This window comes from Propithecus coquereli, unplaced genomic scaffold, assembly GCF_000956105.1.
Source record: "Propithecus coquereli isolate 6110/MARCELLA unplaced genomic scaffold, Pcoq_1.0 Scaffold439, whole genome shotgun sequence".
Taxonomy (NCBI): Eukaryota; Metazoa; Chordata; class Mammalia; order Primates; family Indriidae; genus Propithecus; species Propithecus coquereli.
In genome coordinates, this window is record NW_012150163.1 from 620,300 (window position 1) to 639,787 (window position 19,488).

General features: G+C 50.3%; 1 protein-coding gene across 2 annotated transcripts in view; it reads left to right on the top strand.

Annotated features, from left to right (window-relative positions):
• The window catches only part of DPP6 (dipeptidyl-peptidase 6), a 528,921-nt gene that overhangs the window by 417,115 nt on the left and 92,318 nt on the right, over positions 1–19,488 (top strand). For both annotated transcript variants that reach the window (XM_012654157.1, XM_012654154.1), the window contains 2 exons: positions 16,403–16,526; positions 18,240–18,278. In XM_012654157.1, coding sequence (XP_012509611.1) covers positions 16,403–16,526; positions 18,240–18,278 — 163 coding nt within the window. The remainder of the gene's footprint in view (positions 1–16,402; positions 16,527–18,239; positions 18,279–19,488) is intronic.

Sequence of the window (19,488 nt, forward strand, 5' to 3'; positions counted from 1 at the left end):
GCACCTGCTGACTGTGATCCTCTCTGAATGACATGCTCTTCATCTGCAGTGGCTTCCACTGCTGTCCTTGTCCCACACCCCAGCACCTGCACAGAAGCCTGAGCCCTCTGCAGAATTCTGCTGAGGTTCTTTCAACTCCTCGTCCTTCAGTGAAACCAAAATGCCTTGAGGTCCTTGGGTGAACAGGCCCAGCACAGACGTCCAGGGCTCTAAAAAGGGCGACGAGCTGCCCACCCCTCCCGGCCCCACACTTGTCTTCTGCCTTGCGGGAGGCCAGATTCTCCCCAGAGGGTTAATGAACCTGGCCCCCAAGCAGCTGGTCCCAGAGCCAACCCTGACGATCCACCCTGGGGCAGCGGCTGCAGTGCCTGCTGCTTAGGGGAGTTGAATTGATTTGGCTGAGGATATGTTTGCTGAGATTTAAAAAAACAAAAATGTTGAAGATTATTGCTTTGGCTTCTCTCCTGAAGATCCATATATTTCATTGTTTTCCCTTCGGCCCCCATCCCTGCCAAGCCTCCTGGGGCCTGGTCCAGCAAACTCGCCGAATTAATATGGAAAGTCACCTGGAAAATTTCAGCCATCTGTTTGAGTTAATTGAAAATCTCGTTTAGTCAATTTGGTGATGCTGTTTCTGCAGGCTTGATTAGCTTCAAGGACAATGAAAAATTAGCCTCAGTCAGGACTGGAGTTTGGATGCTGGGTTTTAGGTTTCCTGCCTGCTCTGATTTCCTGCTCTAAATGCAACAACGCATTTTCTATGCGATATAACTCTGTAGTGTGTAAACATTACACTTTCTCACACTGCTGCTCTGCCACACAGCCTTGAGACTTTTTTTTTTTAAGTGAGCACAAATATGTCAGAAATCATGGACTCATGGTGGAGCAGATATCAGTATTTGCCAATCGTAGACTGAGCGCTGAGAGCCAGCGGTGAATGGAGCTTACAGTGGGGATGGGGAGACAGACCCGGGACAGATTGTTACCAGCAAGTGAATAACCGCAGACATGGAAGGGCCACGGGGGAGCAGAGGAGGCCCACCTGGTCTGGAGGTGGCAGTGCCACAGTCTAGGCCCAAGTTTCTCAACCTCTGCACTGCTGACACTTGGGCAGGGGCGGGGTGTGCTATGCATCACAGAGTGTTGGTAGCCTCCCCGACCTCTGCCCACTAGATGCCAGTGACATCCTCCCTCCCCCCAGATGTGATGATCAAAAACGTCTGCAGTCATCACCAAATGTCCCCAGACTGAGAAATACTGGTTTAGAGCGAGAGTTTTCTAGGTTCAAACTCTGGCTCTGTGATCTTGGCCAAATTATTCAACCTCTCCTGATTCAGTTTCCTCATCTGTAAAACGGAGATAAACATTAATAATAAAACTGTTTACTCTCATGGGCGGCTGCAAAAATTAAGTGAGATAATGCACAGAGCCGGGGGCTGGCTCCTGTGATCATTCATAGGCTATAAACTCCAGCTTGCAGACAGACACCCCTCCCTGGGGGACTGGGCTGACCTGTGCCGGGGCTCCAGGTGCTCACAGCTGACTGCCTGCCAACCTCTCCACTGGGGCATGGTCAACACAGAATTTTTAAAGTGGTGAAATTGTGATCCTCAGGCAAAGTAAATAAACACGCGGCCAAGATGTTTATTTAACTCATTAGTCAGTAAGGGAACCAGTGGGTTGTTAAAACCAGTCCAAAGGGCAGTCAAGAAGCTACATGTATATAGACAGTCTAGCAAAGAAATGCAAGGACAAGTTTGCTGGGTTACAGACCCAGTGGGGCCACAAACTGTAATCTTTGGGGGCTTCTGATCCAAGAGACAAAAGTCCATGAGAGAAGCTAAAAACTGCCCAGCCCAACGGCAGTCGAGCCCAACATTGCACAGGAAGAATACCCAGGAATCTTGCTGGCCTCTTGCAAACTTTGGACAGATTTTCTGACATCTCAACAGCACATCAGATGGACATGGTCAAACAGAGTTCCTGCTCTCTGTGTCCACACCCCCTCCCCACAGTCTTCCCCCGACCCGGCCCCCCTGCCGTCGCTGTCCAGGGCGACTCCACCTTCCAGGGGCTCAGGCCTCCTTTCACGTCCCTCTTTGTCGGCACCGTCCTCGGCAGATGCCCAGCATCGGCCCATGCTGCCCTGCTCCTGGCGCCCCTGGCTGGCCCACCAGCACCGCCCCAGGGGCCCCCACGTCGTGGCCAGACCAGCATCAGACCAGCAGCCTCTGCTCCAGCCGTCCAGTGGCTTCCTTCTCCCCTCTCAGTAAAGGCCAAACTTTCTCCAGCAGCCTGTGAGGCCCACCTTTCGTCCCTCCACGCCCACCCCTACTGGGGTCTGCACACAGCCCCTCCCACCCCCAGAGAGCTGCTGCCCCCTTCAGGTCCTGATCGAATGTATCGTCCCACAAGGACGTCCCTAATATCCCCATTCCATGTTGCAGCCCAGCCGCCTCCCATCCCTGCTTTGATTTTCTTCAAAGGACTTATCCCAAGAGGACCGTCTAGCCACTTTATTTAACTGTTTCATTTCCGCCCACCACCTGGAGTGGGACGTTCCCGAGACTGGGACGTCAGTCCATTTGGTGCAGGGTCCTGGCTCTAGCAGGAAGCTATTGTTGGATGAATACATCAACTTAAAAATTAGCCAGTAAAAATCCTATTTCAAGTAGGATTCTTGAAGACGGAGATGTCTTCTGTTGTCCTGGTACCTTTCTAAGAACCAAAACTTTAAAAATCTTTAGCCATTGATGACATCCTGTCATTTCCAGTGTAGGATGCCGAGGGAGCTAAGCTAGAAAAGGTACATAAGACACCTGCTTTATGGGTGGACATAAAAGGAATGGGACCTCAGTACTGCCCCCCAAACCTAGGTGGGGACAGATGTAGAGATTTCTGAAAGTCCCTGGGTCGTTTCAGCAGGCCAGCTCAGGGACAGCGAAGGGGAGAGAGCAAGCCATTCCTTGTATCAGCTGTCTAGCTTCCATGCCACTCACTCACGGTTTCCTTTCTGTCTGCTCATTAACCAGCCTGGCTTCGCTTGCGATGTTCTCGGATATGATGAGAATTAAGTCCCGTGGCAGGTACTTACCCATCGCCTCTGCGTGCCATGCACTGTGCTGGGCCCTGGGGGATTAAGATTTGCGGCTCTTACATCAGGAAGCTCAGAACCCAGAAACCCTGGCCAGCTCGAGCAGGGGCTGCCATGCCACATGGTGCCATGCAATGGGAGCCACGCCTGCAGCAAAGATGCCCATTACGGGACGAGTGGGAAGTGCTCATAATGGCTTCACAGATGCCACAGGGTCCCACGGCAAAATCGGAGGCCCTCTTGGGGAACGGGTGGGGCAAGAGAACCAAGGGTGCTGACCCAGTGCAGAGCTCAGCCTCCTGCTGGCAGAGGCATGGCAAGGATGCCTTGTAAAGCACAAATGCAGCATCTCCTGTGGGTGGAAAAAATGAGTGGAAATCACTGTGCACCACCTGTCCTGTGGTTTCTACAGCTTTGCATAGCAACCCGGCCGCACTGATAAAACAAACGCGGTTGGTTTTGCTGATCTCCTCAGGCCTTTCCGGAGCTATTGAGCCGGGTGTTGAATTAAGATACAGCAGATAGCCGGCAGTATCATTTTGAAGACATGTTGCACTGTGCCAATACGTGCTTTTGTTCTCCAGATGCCCCGCTTGGATGCAGCGGCTGCTCTCTCCCTGGCTGCCAGGCAACGACAGGTTGTAAGGGGCTTGCAGGGCCTGAGACAGATACCAACATGCGTCCCTGGCACACCTGAGCCCGGGGGCTGGGTTCACCCCTCCCACCACCCACCTCCATGGCCCGAGACAGGCCCAAAGCCCTTTCCCTTTTGTTTTATTTACTTCCATTTATTTTATTTTATTTTACTTTTTTGATCCAAGTACCGAGGAATTAGAAGCTGCTGAGACCCCTGCTGTGCCATCACGGTCTGTGTGGCTGCTCTCCCTTCATTGATTGGTTCTTTTTCAACCTCACCCACTACACCACTCCCTCCCTGCCTCACAGGCCACTACATCAAATGTATCTGAGTACTTTTAGCACCTTTCTGCTCTGTGTTTTGGTAAAGCACGTGTTGCTTGTGTATGTGCCTGCTTACTTTACGTGGATGGCATTGTGATATAGATGAAGATGTAGATGGGTCATAGATACAGATACAGCCATAAATACACATGCAGACAGAGCTATAGATATACGTATCCATTTCCTTCTGCTTTCCGCCGAGCACCGTACAAAGAACCAGCATGCAGCTGTGTGCGTGCCCAGCTCACTGCTTCCAGTTGCACACAGTGACGCCAGACTGCCGAAAATCCCTGGGCAGCACCTGTTCTCCTGGCATCCACTATCCCCAGACTTCCAGAACACCCCCACACTAACCCAGATAGGAAAGTCAGCCTTCCTTCTTCCCAATTTACACAGAATGTGGGATGTTGACTACTCCTGGGGAAGCCAAAGGTCATCAGAGCAATGGAAATATCACAGATGGATAAAGTCCGTGTACTTAATGGCTTGCGCCCCACGATCACCTGCATCACCACCACCGCCACTACCAATATCACCACTGCCACCACCATCACCATCATCAACACCACCATCCCTACCACCACCACCGCCACCACCACCATCACGACCACCATCACCATCAACGCTACCATCACCACCACCACCATCACTATCACCGTCAACACCACCATCACCACCACCACCACACCACCACCACCACACCACCACCACCACCACCATCAACACCACCATCCCCACCACTACCACCACCATCATGACCACTATCACCATCAACACTACCATCACCATCACCGCCACCATCATTGTCACCGTCAGCACCACCATCACCACTACCACCACCATTACCATCATCACCGCTACTACCATCACCGCTACCACCACCACCACCACCACCATTACCATCATCACCGCTACTACCACCACCACCACCACCATCACCACCACCATCACCACCACCACCACCAGCACCACCATCACCACCACTGCTGCTGCCACCATCAACACCACAACCACCACCACCATCACCACCACAACCACCACCACCATCACCACCACCAACAACAATACCCGCTGCTCTCCATCCTAAGGGCCCTCTGCCTCTTTCCCTAACATGCAAGGGCTCTACTGCTTCACATTTTCAATGTCGTATTTACCCATGAGGCAACTGAACTGAGGGAGGTGGCCTGACTTTCCCATGGTTGCACTCTGAATTAGTGGCAGAACCAGGATTTGAGCACAACAATCCTGTCACAAAAGCCACTGCTCACCATTGTGCAAGAGCTGGCACACCCACCATATTTCCTGCTGTGCTTAAACATTCAGGTGGCGTGAAGCTAGCGGGGAGGGTCCCCTGGCAGGACTTCTCTCCTGCCCACTTCACTTCATCAGGGCGTGGCCGTTCTGGAAGTCGGAGTCTCTCAGTCATCCTTGGGGGATTCCTACATGTGGCCGAGGCAGAGAAGTCCTTCTCAGCAGTGGGCAATAATTTCCGCCTGAGATGGAGGGACGATCTCATTTCCAAATTGTAGACATGCCATCCTACCTTAACATATTTCTAATCTCTCTTCCATGTTTAACAGCTCTGGGAAGATACATTGTGTTATCTGAATCTGACTTTCAAATTTCTTTAGCGGTAGCCTGGGTATAAATTACAATTGCATAAATGTTCTCTCGCCCTCAGAGGCGGTCCCATCTCTGTTTCTACCTCATGTGTTAAAGCAAGAATGTGGATTCCTAAATATTCAAATGAGTTTATTTTAGGGAGCACCAGTTCAAGGAGACCAGCTCCAGGCGATGGCTTTTGTGTTTGCAGCATCAGATCAAGATGAGTCTTTGTTACTCACGAGGATGAGAAGCTCTTCTCGGTGGCTGGGGTAACATGGAAGCCCGGGCCAGGGAAAGGACAGGTCTGTATTGTACCAATGCACTGAAATGAGAATTTGTGAAATTACAGTTGATTACAGGATTCCATGTTCTCTGTAATAAAAATGCCCAGTGCTCTAGGAGACGGGAAATCTGAGTGTCAGATGTCCAGATAAGTAAGTTTCTGGTAGAGAAATCATGTTCTACACTGTTGTGACTCGTGTTTGCAAGGGCAGCCAGGTTGTACTCAAGACACAGCAAAGAGATACACAGGGAATGGCTTACTGCTTTGCAGGCTTGTAACTGGCAGGAAACATCAGTAAAATCAAATTCTGCCTGCCCCGTCCTCATAAATAAGGCACCTGTGTTAGCCAGCGAGACCTTCCAGCCAGCAGAACAGTTCTGGCATCTGAGGGTGTCGGCAACGCACTAGACAAGGTTCCCCAAGGCCTAGTCTCCCGCCAGTGAGCGTGTGCTGGTCACCTCAACGGGCATCAGTGGCAGCTGCAGTTCCTCCCCTGGGCCGCAGCTAGCAAGGCCAGTACATGGATTTGATGGCATCTGCAGGAAAATGGCACTTGGTGAAACTGATGCAGCATCATGTCTGCAAGCGTGTCGGCGTGCACTGAGGCGTGAGCAAGTGTGATCCACACCTGCGCCCCGCCAGCAGGTCAGTGTGTTGCTGCCATCTGGGAAGACGGCTCCCTGTTTCTAGGATTCTCCTGCTACTGGGGCTCCTAAAGGTTCCCTCCATCCCCCTGCTTCCTCTGCCATTTACAGAGGAGGAAGGGAGGCCCACAGAAGGCAGGTGACTTGTGCAAAGTCATATCATAGGGCCAGGCCTGGGATCAGGTTTCCAAATTTGACATCTCTTGCTGTAGCTTTTGTTTCTGCTCTGTCTGTTTAAGCTGCTGCCTGGCTCTCAGGAGCCCCTGTGAAGCAAATCCTCTGCCCACTGCACCACCCAGCCGCACTCACTGGTACTCCCTGGACCAGCAACAGTATCCGGCGGCCCCTTCTGTGCCAGGCACTCTGCTTGGGGCCACACATGGGGATCTCGAGGAGGTTTGGGACACAGTCCCTCCCTGAAGTCAGTGACAGGATGCCACACTTCTGTCAGATGTTCTCTCTGGGATGGATTTATTCTGATTCTGACTTCTGAGCTTCTGATTCAGCTCCTGTCCCCCCTCCCCAAGTCAGAGAGCAGCCGCAACACTGTCTGCTGAGCCGGGTCACGGCCAGGCCCCCGGCCCTTCTATCTCTGCCTGAAGTCCTGCCACAGAGTCACCCAGCACAGCCACGTCCTCCTCAGCGGCCTGCTGTCTGTGCAGCATGCTCATAGGACCCCTCCGCATGGAAGAAGCAGGCGCCTGTCCCCTGGCTGTGATTTGAGGGGCAAGGCCCCACGTGCTGCCCAAGATATTGGCCGTTCAAGCTGCTCCTCTAGACTGAGGCCTCTTGCCAGGAGGACCATGATGCCAGCGTGACTGTGCCAAATAAAAACAAATCTGCATTTAGAAAGCGAGGGACTTTAATTAGAAAGGAAGACTGTTGCAACAGGGAGAATATTCCAGTCTCAGAAATCTGCGAGCATCTCAAAACCAACCAGAAAAGGCTTTCCTCTTACAGAGTGAGGTGGAGGTGAGCAGAGGTGAGCAGATCGTTGCAGGGGCAGTGGCCGAGGGTCCGAAAGGAAAAGGGCCTCCAGGCTGGCCAGTTCTCAGGAGGGGCCCATGGAGCGCGACCCTGCATCTGTGCTCGCTCAGGCTCCGGGCCTGTGAGAAGGAGAGGAGCTCGCCCGAAGTTTGGAGAAGACCCAGCGGGGGCAGCCGGGGGCAGCCGTGTGCACTGGGTCAGCTAGATCCATGCAGTCCCACCTGACAGCATGTGTGGAGGGTGCTTTGACATGTGAGCACAGCGGAGGTTTAGAAGGAAGTGACTTCCCAGTGGCCGGCACAGGGTGGACAGGGCAGGATGGGGCTGAGGGAGCTGAGGGGTAGCGGGGAGCAGCCAAGCTAGAAGCACAGGTTGCCGAAAGGGGCGGGAGGTGGGAATAAGGCCCAGTCCCAGGTGCTCGTGAGGGAGCAGCTGCAGAGAGGAAACCCCGAGTGGCTCTGGACACTGAGCAGGTGGCTGCAGGCCTGTCAGAGCTTGGTGTGGCCAAGACGATCAGGACATTTCTCTGTGAGCATGAGACCTGGCCCCGTCTGCGCCCAGCGCCCTGAGGCAGTGAGGAAACAACGTTGTGCGGACAATGCCAGACAGGGCGCCAGCTACAGGGCTGGGTGGTCATTTGATCCACCTGAGCCCCAAAGTCACCCTCCAGGTTCCTCATCTGTAACAGAAGGGACCTGAGTCCTTTGGTATGTCAAGACCCTTCTGGCTCTCGGTCCATATGGCTCAGTACTTTACCCTGGCATTTTAAAGGCCCTCAAGGGCTGACATTTCCTTGAGTGAGGCATTTTGGAGAAAAGGACAGCATGGTCAGGGGCATTGGCAGAAGGAGGGACACTCAAATTGGTTTCATTGCAACAGCATTGAACAGAGCCATTTACAAAACAGGGGTAGTAGAGGAAACCCACCAGGATAGTGCAATGCCCGGGAGCACTAGGATGGTAACTGGAGTGTCTCCATCCCAGTCCCAAAAGGGCAAAGGGGAGCAGTAACTGGACCTCAAGGACAGAGAGAACCATGTGGAGGAAGCCACCATGGGGGTAGGAGCTTGGATTGATGGGAAGATTTCTGAAACGAAGCCACAGAAATAAATACCCACCCATCTCTTCCCCCTCCCTTTGATCGCCTAAGGCCATCTGTACAGGGGAGCCTCCCACCCCCAGCACAGAGCAGAATGTAGAATATGTACCCAGCATATCATGATATGACATCAGGAGTGTCAGTGTCTAGGAAGTACTTAATTCAAATTGAGTGGACAGGATGAGTATGTGGGTGGGTTGATGATGGATGGATGATGGATGGGTGGGTGATGGATGGATAATGCATGGGTGGGTGATGGATGGATAATGCATGGATAGATGAGGGATGATGGATGGATGGATGATAGATGGGTGGGTGATAGGAGGGATGGATGGATAGATGGGTGATGGATGTTTGGATGGATGGGTGGATGGACAGATGGGTGGGTGGATGCGTGGGTGAATAATGAATGGATAGATGATGGATGATGGGTGGGTGGATGCATGAGTGGTGGATGGATAGATAATAAATGGATGGATGATGGATGGATGATGGATGGGTGGGTGGGTGGAGGGATAATGGATGTATGAATGGATAGGTGGGTGGGTGGGTGGATAAATGGATGATGGATAGGTGAGTGAATGGGTGGGTGGTGGATGAATGGATGGATGATGGATGGATGGAGGGATAATGGATGTTTGTGTGGGTGGGTGGATGGGTGATGGATGAATGATGGGTGGGTGATGGATGGATGGATAATGAATGGATAGATGAACGATGGATGGATAGATAGATGGCTGATGGATGGGTAGGTGGATGAGTGGGCAAATGAATAATGAATGGATAGATGATGGATAATGGATGGAGGGATAATGGATGTTTGTGTGGGTGGGTGGATGGGTGATGGATGAATGATGGGTGGGTGATGGATGGATGGATAATGAATGGATAGATGATGGATAATGGATGGATGGATAATGGATAGATGGATGTATGGATAGATGATGGATAGATGGAAGGATGAGGCATGTATGCATGGGTAGGTGGGTGGATGGATGATGGGTGGGTGGATGGACGGATGGATATACTGATAGATAAATAGATGGGTGCTGAGTATATGAAAATGAAAGACTGGAAAAGGTCAGACCTTTGCCAGGCTTTGGAATGCCAGGAAGTGACACGGCACATTAATCCCTGTGACAGAGACAATGTTCTATTAATATTTTATAACAAACAAATGGACTAATAAAAAATTCATATACTTCTCACCAGGAAGAGTCACTGCATTCTGAGCTGAAGCCACCTTTGGCTGGGGACCCACGGAATGTGCTGACATTTTCTCAGCCAAGCTGTGTTTTCACAAGGCTCCCCACACGCCCCTGGCAGCGCCTGCTTCCTTCTGTTGGGGCGTCCCCACCCTGTGCTGACACTAGTGGTGTGCTCGTCCGCCTTCCTTCCAGACTGTGAGCCCCTCTGCGACAAGGCTGTGCCCGTCTCTGCTCCCGGCACCTAGAGCCCCGTCTACCAGACACTGCGCCCTGACTGAATGCTCTTGGCGTGAGGACCTGCACTGGTAGGCAGATAAAGTGCTTTAGAACAAAAAGAAATTTGGTAGCATTTCTTCAGGAATCTTTGCTTACTGTTAATGATTTGGTGTCTTGTTCTTTCTAAAGTACAACTTCAATGATGATCAAAATATGATTATCTAATTTTTGTGATTATCAAAATGCTTCAATATCTCTCTTCATCCTGACATCAGAGCCACCCTTGTCTTTCAATCCCTGGCTTCAGCCCTGTCTCCTTAAAAAATGATAGCACTTTAAATCCTGTTTTCTCCTCTCCTTTAATGGCTACCGAATTTCTCTTTATTCTAAAGCACTTTATCTGCCAATACAGTTATTCATTCGAAGAACATTTAGTAAGGGCAGAGACAGAAATAGAGATCTATGGTTCAGTGGTGTTTGGAATTGTTCTCATAGCGTCACCTGCTGCTGGACGGGGAGCGCTCGTCTCGGGCCAGCGGTTCTCAAACACAGGCGTGCGCCGGCCTCACCTGGGGTCTCGTCAGGCAGCCATTGCTCTTCCCACCCCCAGAGTTTCAGATCAGGGTGTCTGCGGTGGAGCCTGAGAATCTGTGTTTCTAGCACTTCCCAGGTGCTGCTGGTCCGGGGACCCACGTCGAGAACCTGACTTGCGTCACTAGAGATGGGCACAGAGACCGTTCTTGCTTGCTTCCTCCTCTGGTGACAGGCTCTGGCCGACTTTGCCACAAAGGCCTCTTGTCCTCATTGCCGCTCTGCGGCTCTCCCAGGGTAGGCCCAGCCTCCCAGAGCAAGGTCACGTAATACTCTTACAAGTTTTTCACAGTACGTTAACTAAAGCTGCACCTCTAGCTCCCCGGTTTATAGTATGGGTGCATTAGTCCCCTGCCCTGGGCGCAGGCCTCTGGCCTGTCCCTACCACCAGCAGCTTCTGTCTTCTTTGCTTTTCCTTTTGTGTCTCTGAGCTGATGGCATTTACACGCTGTCCTGTAACCACAGCCAAATCTTCCTTACTCTTCTATAGGTTGATGTTAAAAGATTAAAAGCAACAGAGAGCATTTACTTTGTCATAACTAAGTAATTATCTTTCATGGCAGAGCTAAGTAGTACCCTATGATTGCATTTATTCTTGTTACACTTTTGTTTTCCTCAGGGTTTTAAATTGTTTTTGTTTTTCATGTGAACTATTTAATTTTATCATATTTTTTAATTCTGTCATATATTCTTTTGTTGCATCGCTCTTTTCCCGAATCTCTCTCTCCGAGTACCCTCCGCAGCCCTGCTACAGCGTGGACTGCTCTTCACAACCTCGGCACTGATGTCGTCCTCGGATTTCCCCACACCTCTCCCAGGGCGGAGTGACAGTTTCCTGGATCTTATGTCATCTTCTTTCTTCATTTACTCCCACTTTTGTCTGGAGCACATCCTCCAGATGCTTTCCTAAGAAAGGAATGTGGGGAGTAAACTTTCTGAGTTCTTGAATACCTAAAAATGTCTTTATTTTTCTCCTCACATGTGTTTAAAATATTACCTGAATGTAGAATTGTAGTTTAAAAAATCTACTCCTCAAAGCTGGGGGGATAGCTTCATTGCCGTCAGCATTCAGGGTTACAGACAGTAACCCCAATGTCAGTCTGACCCATGTTCCTCCAGGAATCACTTATTGTTTTTCTTTCCAAAAGCTTTTTGGATTTTGAAAGAATATCTAAATGTGGGTTTTCTTTTCATTTATCACCTATTGTATCCACAGACTTTCAACTGACACTCCTGTTTCAACTACATTTCTGTCTCATACTGTATTTTACCTAGAGCTCTGAGTCCCCAAAATTCTCTGTGAATTTTCAACTAGGCAGGTGTCTTAGGCTGCTGCTTTCTCCAGCTACTCTTCCCTCGCAACTCTTCCGTCCACTGCTGTCTTACAGAAGTGTGCTGAAATCTCTCAGCCCCTCCTGTTATCTTTATTATTGTAGGTGGATACGTACCTGTTTTATTCCTGTATTATCATTGCAATTAGGTTTCTGGAGGGAAAAGAAATAAACAAATATGATAAATCCAGCAACTTAAATAGGAAACTTCCAGTGTTTTCTTAATCACCTTCCTCTTATTGAAAAAGTAATCTGTGCAGTGTAGAGCACAGTAATCACCTGTCAGCACACCAGCCATAGGTAATGACTGTGAGCCACTTGATAGATTTTCCTTTGATAATTTTTTCTAGAAATGTATATTTGTTCTTGGCTTATTTGGTTTTTTCTGTTGGTTTTTTTTTAAGTAATTAAGCCATTTTCCCAGCACCTTTTATCGCAGAAATCTTCCTTTCCCGCTGACCTAGGATGACATCGTCATAACTATTCTGTTCTCACAGAAACACTGTGCTGTAAGACTCTCCTCCCACTTGTAGATCTACTGATTGATACATCAGTAAAAAGTCATGTAGCTCTATTAGCAACTTTTTGTATAAATCCTCCCTCATTATTCTTCCTTTTAAAAATCATCTTGGTTTTTTATCCAGTTCTTCTTATATGTAAACTTTAAACATATTCTATTTGATGCTCCCCCAAAAGAAATTCATTTGTCCTTCTATTAGAATTAAATTAGTTCCTGTAACACATATGAAGTGTCTGCCGCGTGAGAAGCCCCGTGCAGTGTGCTGAAATGCGGAGTAAGTAAGGCGGATACGGCCTCTGCCCTCGTGAAGTTTAAATATAGATCCTCAATTTTATCTAAATTGATAATTATTTTGAAAAGTTTATCATGTGTATTCTTCTATTGCAGAAACATAGTATGTTTCTATTCCTTTTTCTTAAACATTATCCTTCTGTCTCATCATTTGTGATGTGTGCTACCTTTTGTTTTTAGTCTTCTTTTAAAAATTTACTAAATGTTTATAATTTTACAAAATATTTGCCCAATATTTCTTTTTTATATTATTTTTATCACTTTATTTGAATTTATAATCAAATTGATAGTAGTTTAGAACTACCTATAAGTTCATTGATTTTAAAGGTCAACTTTTTTTACATGCTGAGTTTTTAATCTTGAGCCTTTCATTTTGCGTTGCCTTCCTCCCAAGCCAGCGTAGGGTATGTCCAAGTAGAAGATATGCTCTAAACAAGGAGACGTTATTGTTAAAACACACATTGAAACAGTAAATGACGATAGACGTGAAACAGAGGAGGAACTTTATATCAGAGCCAAGATTCTGATCCTTTGTCAAAACTTGTTTCCTTCCTACTGGACTGCTGTGGAATTTCTTTTTCCCTGTAACTGGAAGATTCCATCAGAACACGTTTAGCTGTCACATCAGCGTCCCTGGAATGTGGAAAATCCCGTTAGTCCTCCCATTCGGGTCTTTTCTCCCGCACACAAGTGTCTCTCTGTGTCTGCCATTATTGTCTTGCAGTCACGCTGGCTCCCCCGGGAGACGCACCTCTGTTCCCAGATGCGCAACAGCTGTCTTCTCTGCACGCCTGTGCCGCCCTTCTCTGCCTTCCGCGAGAGCCTCCCACTGTGTCCTCCTTTTCTCTGAACCGAATTTCTCTAATTTTCAGCTTTGGTTTCCTTGCAAGCTCCTCCTCTCACCTTTTTCATCTCATCTCATGTCTTTAGGGTTATGTCCTTTTTACTTTCGGTGTCGTTTCCCTTTGCACTGTTGGGCTGACGCTCACGGGCCTCTACCACCAAAAAGAGAGCTCCTCCCACACTGGGTGTTGGCCACAGGCAAGGCTAGGAGGCACCTTTGACCCCTCTCTCTGACTTTTTGGGGGCTACCGAGCCCTTCTCAGATGTAAATCTGGAAGACGTGGTATAACCACATCCATCCGGCTCGGCTGGGCTGAGTTGGAATTTTTCTTCTGCCTTCTTTAGAATTTTTCTGGGACATTCTAAGTCAGTTTATATACATGAAAAACTGTAATCTTCCTTAACACCCTTAACTCCCACACTTCTGGCTGGTGCGAGCCCAGCACTTCTGGGGGGAGGAGAAGGCGGTGGGAGGAGAAGAGGCACCTTCCGCCATGTTCCCGCGATGGGTGATGCCTGTTCCGTGGGGGAGGCAGAGCTGGGCAACCCCTTGTCCGACTTCGTCAGCTCCCTCTGCATTGCAGTGAGAGGTCGGCAATGTTAATTTTTGGTGGCACTGTGACTTTTCACCATTTTGGATGTCCTTTTAGGCATGATAACACAAAGTTGGTAAAGGCTGCCTCCGGTCTGCTGGCCAGACTCCACTGCCTGCTGGAAGTCTCTGCGTTCGTAGAGAGGCACATGTCTGTGCTGTTTGCGACAACCACGCAGGCACTCCCCGTATACCATCAGCAACATCTTGCCGCGAGGCACAGCTTCGGTCCCTAACACCAGCCTTGCAATCAGTCTGTTCCATTCCTTCCACATAGAACTGCTTAGAACGGCTTTGAAGTTAAGAAAACGGAAAACACATTAAGTGTTAGGAGAGCTTTACTTATTTTACGTAGGGATTTCTGTTTACGAGAGGCTTCATTAAGCAGGTAAAGGTTTTATTTTCCTGCCCATTAGCACAGAGTGTGACTACAACACTTACATGGCAAAAGAACCTCATTGCATCCAAAGCGCCACCTCTTTGTGAGGCACCGTGCCTCATCCCCCAAACGCCACTAGTGCTCCTTCCAAGTTGCCACATCGGTGGTGATGCTCTGTCCTTGCACATTGGCTTGATTTTTCAGAAACAACTAAGATGTACTTTGGGCCAAGTCTAGTCATTGATGCAGCTCATGGGATTAGGAGGTGTTGGTTAGAGGGAGGTGTTGCAGTACAGGTAATCCGGGTGGCGTCCCCTCCGCCGGCCGGGGTTCCGCAGGAGCCAGGCAAAGCGCGTCCACGTTGGCCTCTCCTGGTTTTTAGGACAATGCTTCCTCTGTACGACGAGGAGCCCCCGTTCCTCGCTCATGTATGTTGTACGCCTCCCACACCCCCATCCCCAGGAGACCCCCAAGACTGCAGCAGCGGCTCCAGGCACCTCTCCCGGCCACGTGCCCTGCAGTCACCTGAGTGGGAGGCCTCTGTGCTCCTGTATGCCAGGTGCTCCTGATTTAGGTCACGTCGTTAAAAACTTTGATTAACAGGCAGATTTGGGGAACAGGAGAGATGCAGCAATTTACCTCCTGGTCCACCAAGGCTTAGGTCACAGCAACTGGTCCTTTCTGGTGAAAATAGAAAATATTTGGTCCTTTCTGGTGAAAATAATTATTACATGTATCGAGGTCCCTGTCCCACTTGCTGGGAACTGTCTCGTGAAGGTGCTAACGTCTTTAGTGATAAAAGATCTTGTGAGACCACAAAGTAATCGCTCTGAACAATAGATTTCATTATAGATGTAGATGGGGGTGGGTGACTGAACGCATGTTAGCTGGCTTCTAGAACATTCTGGGAATTCACATGAGGATATTCACTTTGGGCATTTATTTTCTCAACATTTCCTTCTTCCTCTTGAATGTAAATTTTTTTTTAATTCAGTTTTTGGTGGGCTCTAGGTGATCAAATTAATTACCAGAAGCTCAATACCCCTTGTAGGTAGCACGGAACACTGTGGTATTTTCATGCTAACGACTGGGCTTCCCGTCAGAGTCCTGCATCCACGTGTGTTCTCAATAACCACCACTGTTTTCAGGTTCGGGAAAAATCAGACACCTAGGAACCAAGTTCACCTGAAGCCCAGAGCCATGAACCAATTTCCCTAATTAGCTGGAGAGCATCCCAGGATGTTCTGTGTTTAGGGAAGAGGGAAAAGAGAACGGAGGCTTCGGCAGCACGGGTTCACTCGCTGCCAAGCCCCTTCTGGCTCTTTCTCCGTCCTGCCTCATCCGCCCTCGCTGCGGCCCGGCGGTGTGGGGCTGTGCGCCCGCCTTGCACGGGGGTGTGACAGTCCAGTCAACAGGGCAGCGTCCTCTGGAGCACGTGACTTGACAGCGCAGGGGACAGCCCCCGTGCACGCTCCCTTGGGTGGATGGTGTGGCCGGGTGTGGGGTCACACGCACTCACGTATGACTCTCAATGCCTCGCAGCGTGTTTTAGTCCATGCTAACGACTAGGCTTCCCGTCAGAGTCCTGCATCCACGTGTGTTCTCAATAACCCCCCACTTCAGGACCTCACGGCGGGGCTGTCACCCGCACGCCCCAGCCACCGGCCCCTGCATCCCCGGCTGGGATGAGCCCCTCTCCTGGCTCCCGCCGGCCCGTGGGCTCCTGCAAAGTTCTAATCCTGTGCGTTGGCCGTTTTCAGGGAGTACTACATCACCATGGTGAAGTGGGCCACCAGCACCAAGGTTGCCGTGACCTGGCTGAATCGCGCGCAGAACGTGTCCATCCTCACCCTCTGTGACGCCACCACGGGGGTCTGCACAAAGGTACGGGCCGGGGGGCAGGGGGTTCCGAACTGATAGCAGGGAGCATCCAGGCGGCATCGAAGCCCTGTGAGCCATCTGGGCCTGAGCAAAGCAGGTGCGCTCGCTGCTGGTGGTTCCGCCGGGCTTGCTTGAGGAAGGAGAGTGGGCGCAGGTAGGCAGCCGCGAAGTGCTCACGGTCTGTGCCCTGACCCCGTGTGTCAGCGCCAGAGCTGCCACCTGCAAGTGGACTTGCAGCACTGGGCTTGGCGCCACCTGGTGGACTGACTGGGTACTGCTGCTCACACCGGCCAGTCACTCGGGAGTGGCCAGTGGGTCCTGCCGCCAGCTCACTTAAAGCCACTCACTCCTCCTCCTGCTGGCTGCTCAGAGAGGGGAAGGATGGGCCAACGGCCCCAGCACGTGCTGGTTCCTCCAGGGACCCGGGCCAGCCTGGCAGGCAGTGCTCGGGGGCCTCGGGCTGGCGTGCTGTGTGGTTGGGGAGGCCGCGCCAGCGAGGGGAGGAGAAAATACAGACAGCGAAGAGCGGGCAGAGGAGGAGCCGCCACCTAAAGAGGCGCCTGCCACAGGGCGGGGAGGGGAACTGGCCCGCGGGGACCTCTGGCCCACACGGCTCACCCCAGGCCCCGCTCTGCGGGTCGCGCTGCCACACTGCCAGGTCACAGCCCTTAGGAGCAGGTCATCTCATGTTGGGTTAAAAAATCAGTTTAAACCAATTAATACATTCAGGCAGATCTTCCAGAAACTCTTTTTTGACCCTAAATGTTTATTCCCCACCTGAGAAGTAAGAAGCTTGCACAGGCCCCTGAGACAGCAGCTCTCACTGCGCTGCCAGGTGCGGCTTCGAGGTGAGTCGTGGGGATTGTTCCTCAGACTAGCATCCCCCAGTTGGCCCGTGCTCACCCTACCTTCACACAGCCTGGAGCAGATTCCAGGTGGCTCCGACGGGCTTGCTTGAGGATGGGGAGCGGACACAGGTAGGCAGCTGAGCAGTGCTCACGATCCCTGTGCCCTGACCCACGTGTCAGCGGCAGAGCTGTGTCCTGCCAGTGGCCCAGGGACAGAACTGCCCGGGGTGTGCCGAGGTCAGAGCAGCGGCAGCAACAGGCCCACAGCGCCTGGGGACGACACTGTGTCGCTGAACTGCCAGATGTGGGTGTTCCGGGTTTTGTTTTTGTTTCGTTTGTGCATCTTCCCACAAGTGCCATGAGAACTACTTTTCATATTTGTTCTGACTCCTTTTAAAGGGTTTTGGTCCACCAGGGTTGTGACTCAGAGTTACACATTGGAATTTTGATGCACTGTCCACGCGTGCGTGCACACACGCGCACACACACACAAACACACACACACACCAATTCTTAACACAGTGTAGCGCCTGAGGTTAACCTGTAGAGGGACACATGCCAGGCAGTGGTGACTGTCAAATGGTAGAAGTGCCATCGTTCTCCAGAGGACTCCTGCCCACCATGGATCTATCCCTGTTGTTAGGGATAGTGGCATTTTTCTCATTCGAGGATACTTGTGTTTGGCCCTGAGCCACACTCGAGACCAAGAGCTGAACAGGGGATTACCTCCTCCCAGAGCGAGCCCTGGCAGCTGTTTTGTGCTTGTGCAGCCAGCGTGTAGATGAAGCCAAATTGTTTTCTGCACTGTTGGTCACAGACACAACACGTGCAAAACAAACCCTTGTCTAATGCTCTTGTTTCATTTCAGAAACACGAGGATGAAAGCGAGGCCTGGCTCCACCGACAGGTAACTGCTCCGTGCGCGCGCCCCTGTAGTCACCCCACCTGTGCTCAGCGCTCTGACCGCAGCAGGACACCTTCGCAGACTGTCACGCAGAGCCCCATGCAGAGCCAGGTGACTGTGCGTGGCTCTGGTCAGCAGGCGGAGTGACTGCTCCGCCGTTTCTGTGTCCTCCTGGGTAGCCCCGAGGCATTCCTGGAGAATGTTAGGATTCCGGGAAGAGAGTGCGACAATCACGGCTCTTCAGACCTCAGCTCTCAGTTAGATGACATCCTTTTGGTGAATTCAAAGTGATGAGTTCATAGAAGCTGCCTTGACGTAATCCACTGTGGTAAAAGAAAACAAAAACGTGGTTGATTTTCCTGTTTAGTCTCAGAGGCGGTTTCCCCGGATTTCTCCTCCCTAACCCAGGTAAAGAAATGCACGTTAGAACAAACTCTAGGGACTTGAGATTAAAAGAGGTCAGGAGAAGCCTGGGTCAGTCACTGTGTGACAGATTGGTTTTAAAAAATTGAACTTACACAAAATATAAACCCCTCGGCACTGGTGTTTTCTCTCTTTCATTCTTTTTGTCTCGTTCCACACTCTGACATTAGAAAGAACAGGCGGGAAAGTTTTAGAAGCTTATTTTCTTCTAATCCTGCCTTATGGGATGAAAATTCTTTTAAAATACTCTGGGGTAAATCAAACCAGACTTAGGTCTCGGGAATCCTGGCAGAGAGGCACAGGTGTGCTTCTTTATTGATACGGGAGAGTCTATGTGGAAAATAACTAAAGCTGAACGACACAGCTGGCAACGGTGGCTCTTCCAAAATGTTCCAGCTCTTCGACAGCTGTGTTACTTTCTCTGTTTGTGGAACAAGCCTCTGTAAATTGTCTGCTGGACGATAGCCTCATCAGTGGACAGTATTATTTTTAAATACATCCATTTTCCGTTCTGTGCCAATCTCATTCAAAAGAAGAATGATTCGGTCTGGCCACCTTTGTTTCCCCACGTCAAAGTTTGGGTACCACGTCCATTCCAAGAAGAAATCAAGAACAACAGAGCAGTTGGGAACCCTAAAATATTAGCATGCTGGAAAATTCTCAAATGCCACCTGGATCAAACATGGAAGCGTAAATATCAGAAATAACATGATGTTTATCTTACATCAGACAAAATGGCAGAAAGATTGGAATGAAAGGACCATTTTTAAAACTTCATTATCTACATAGT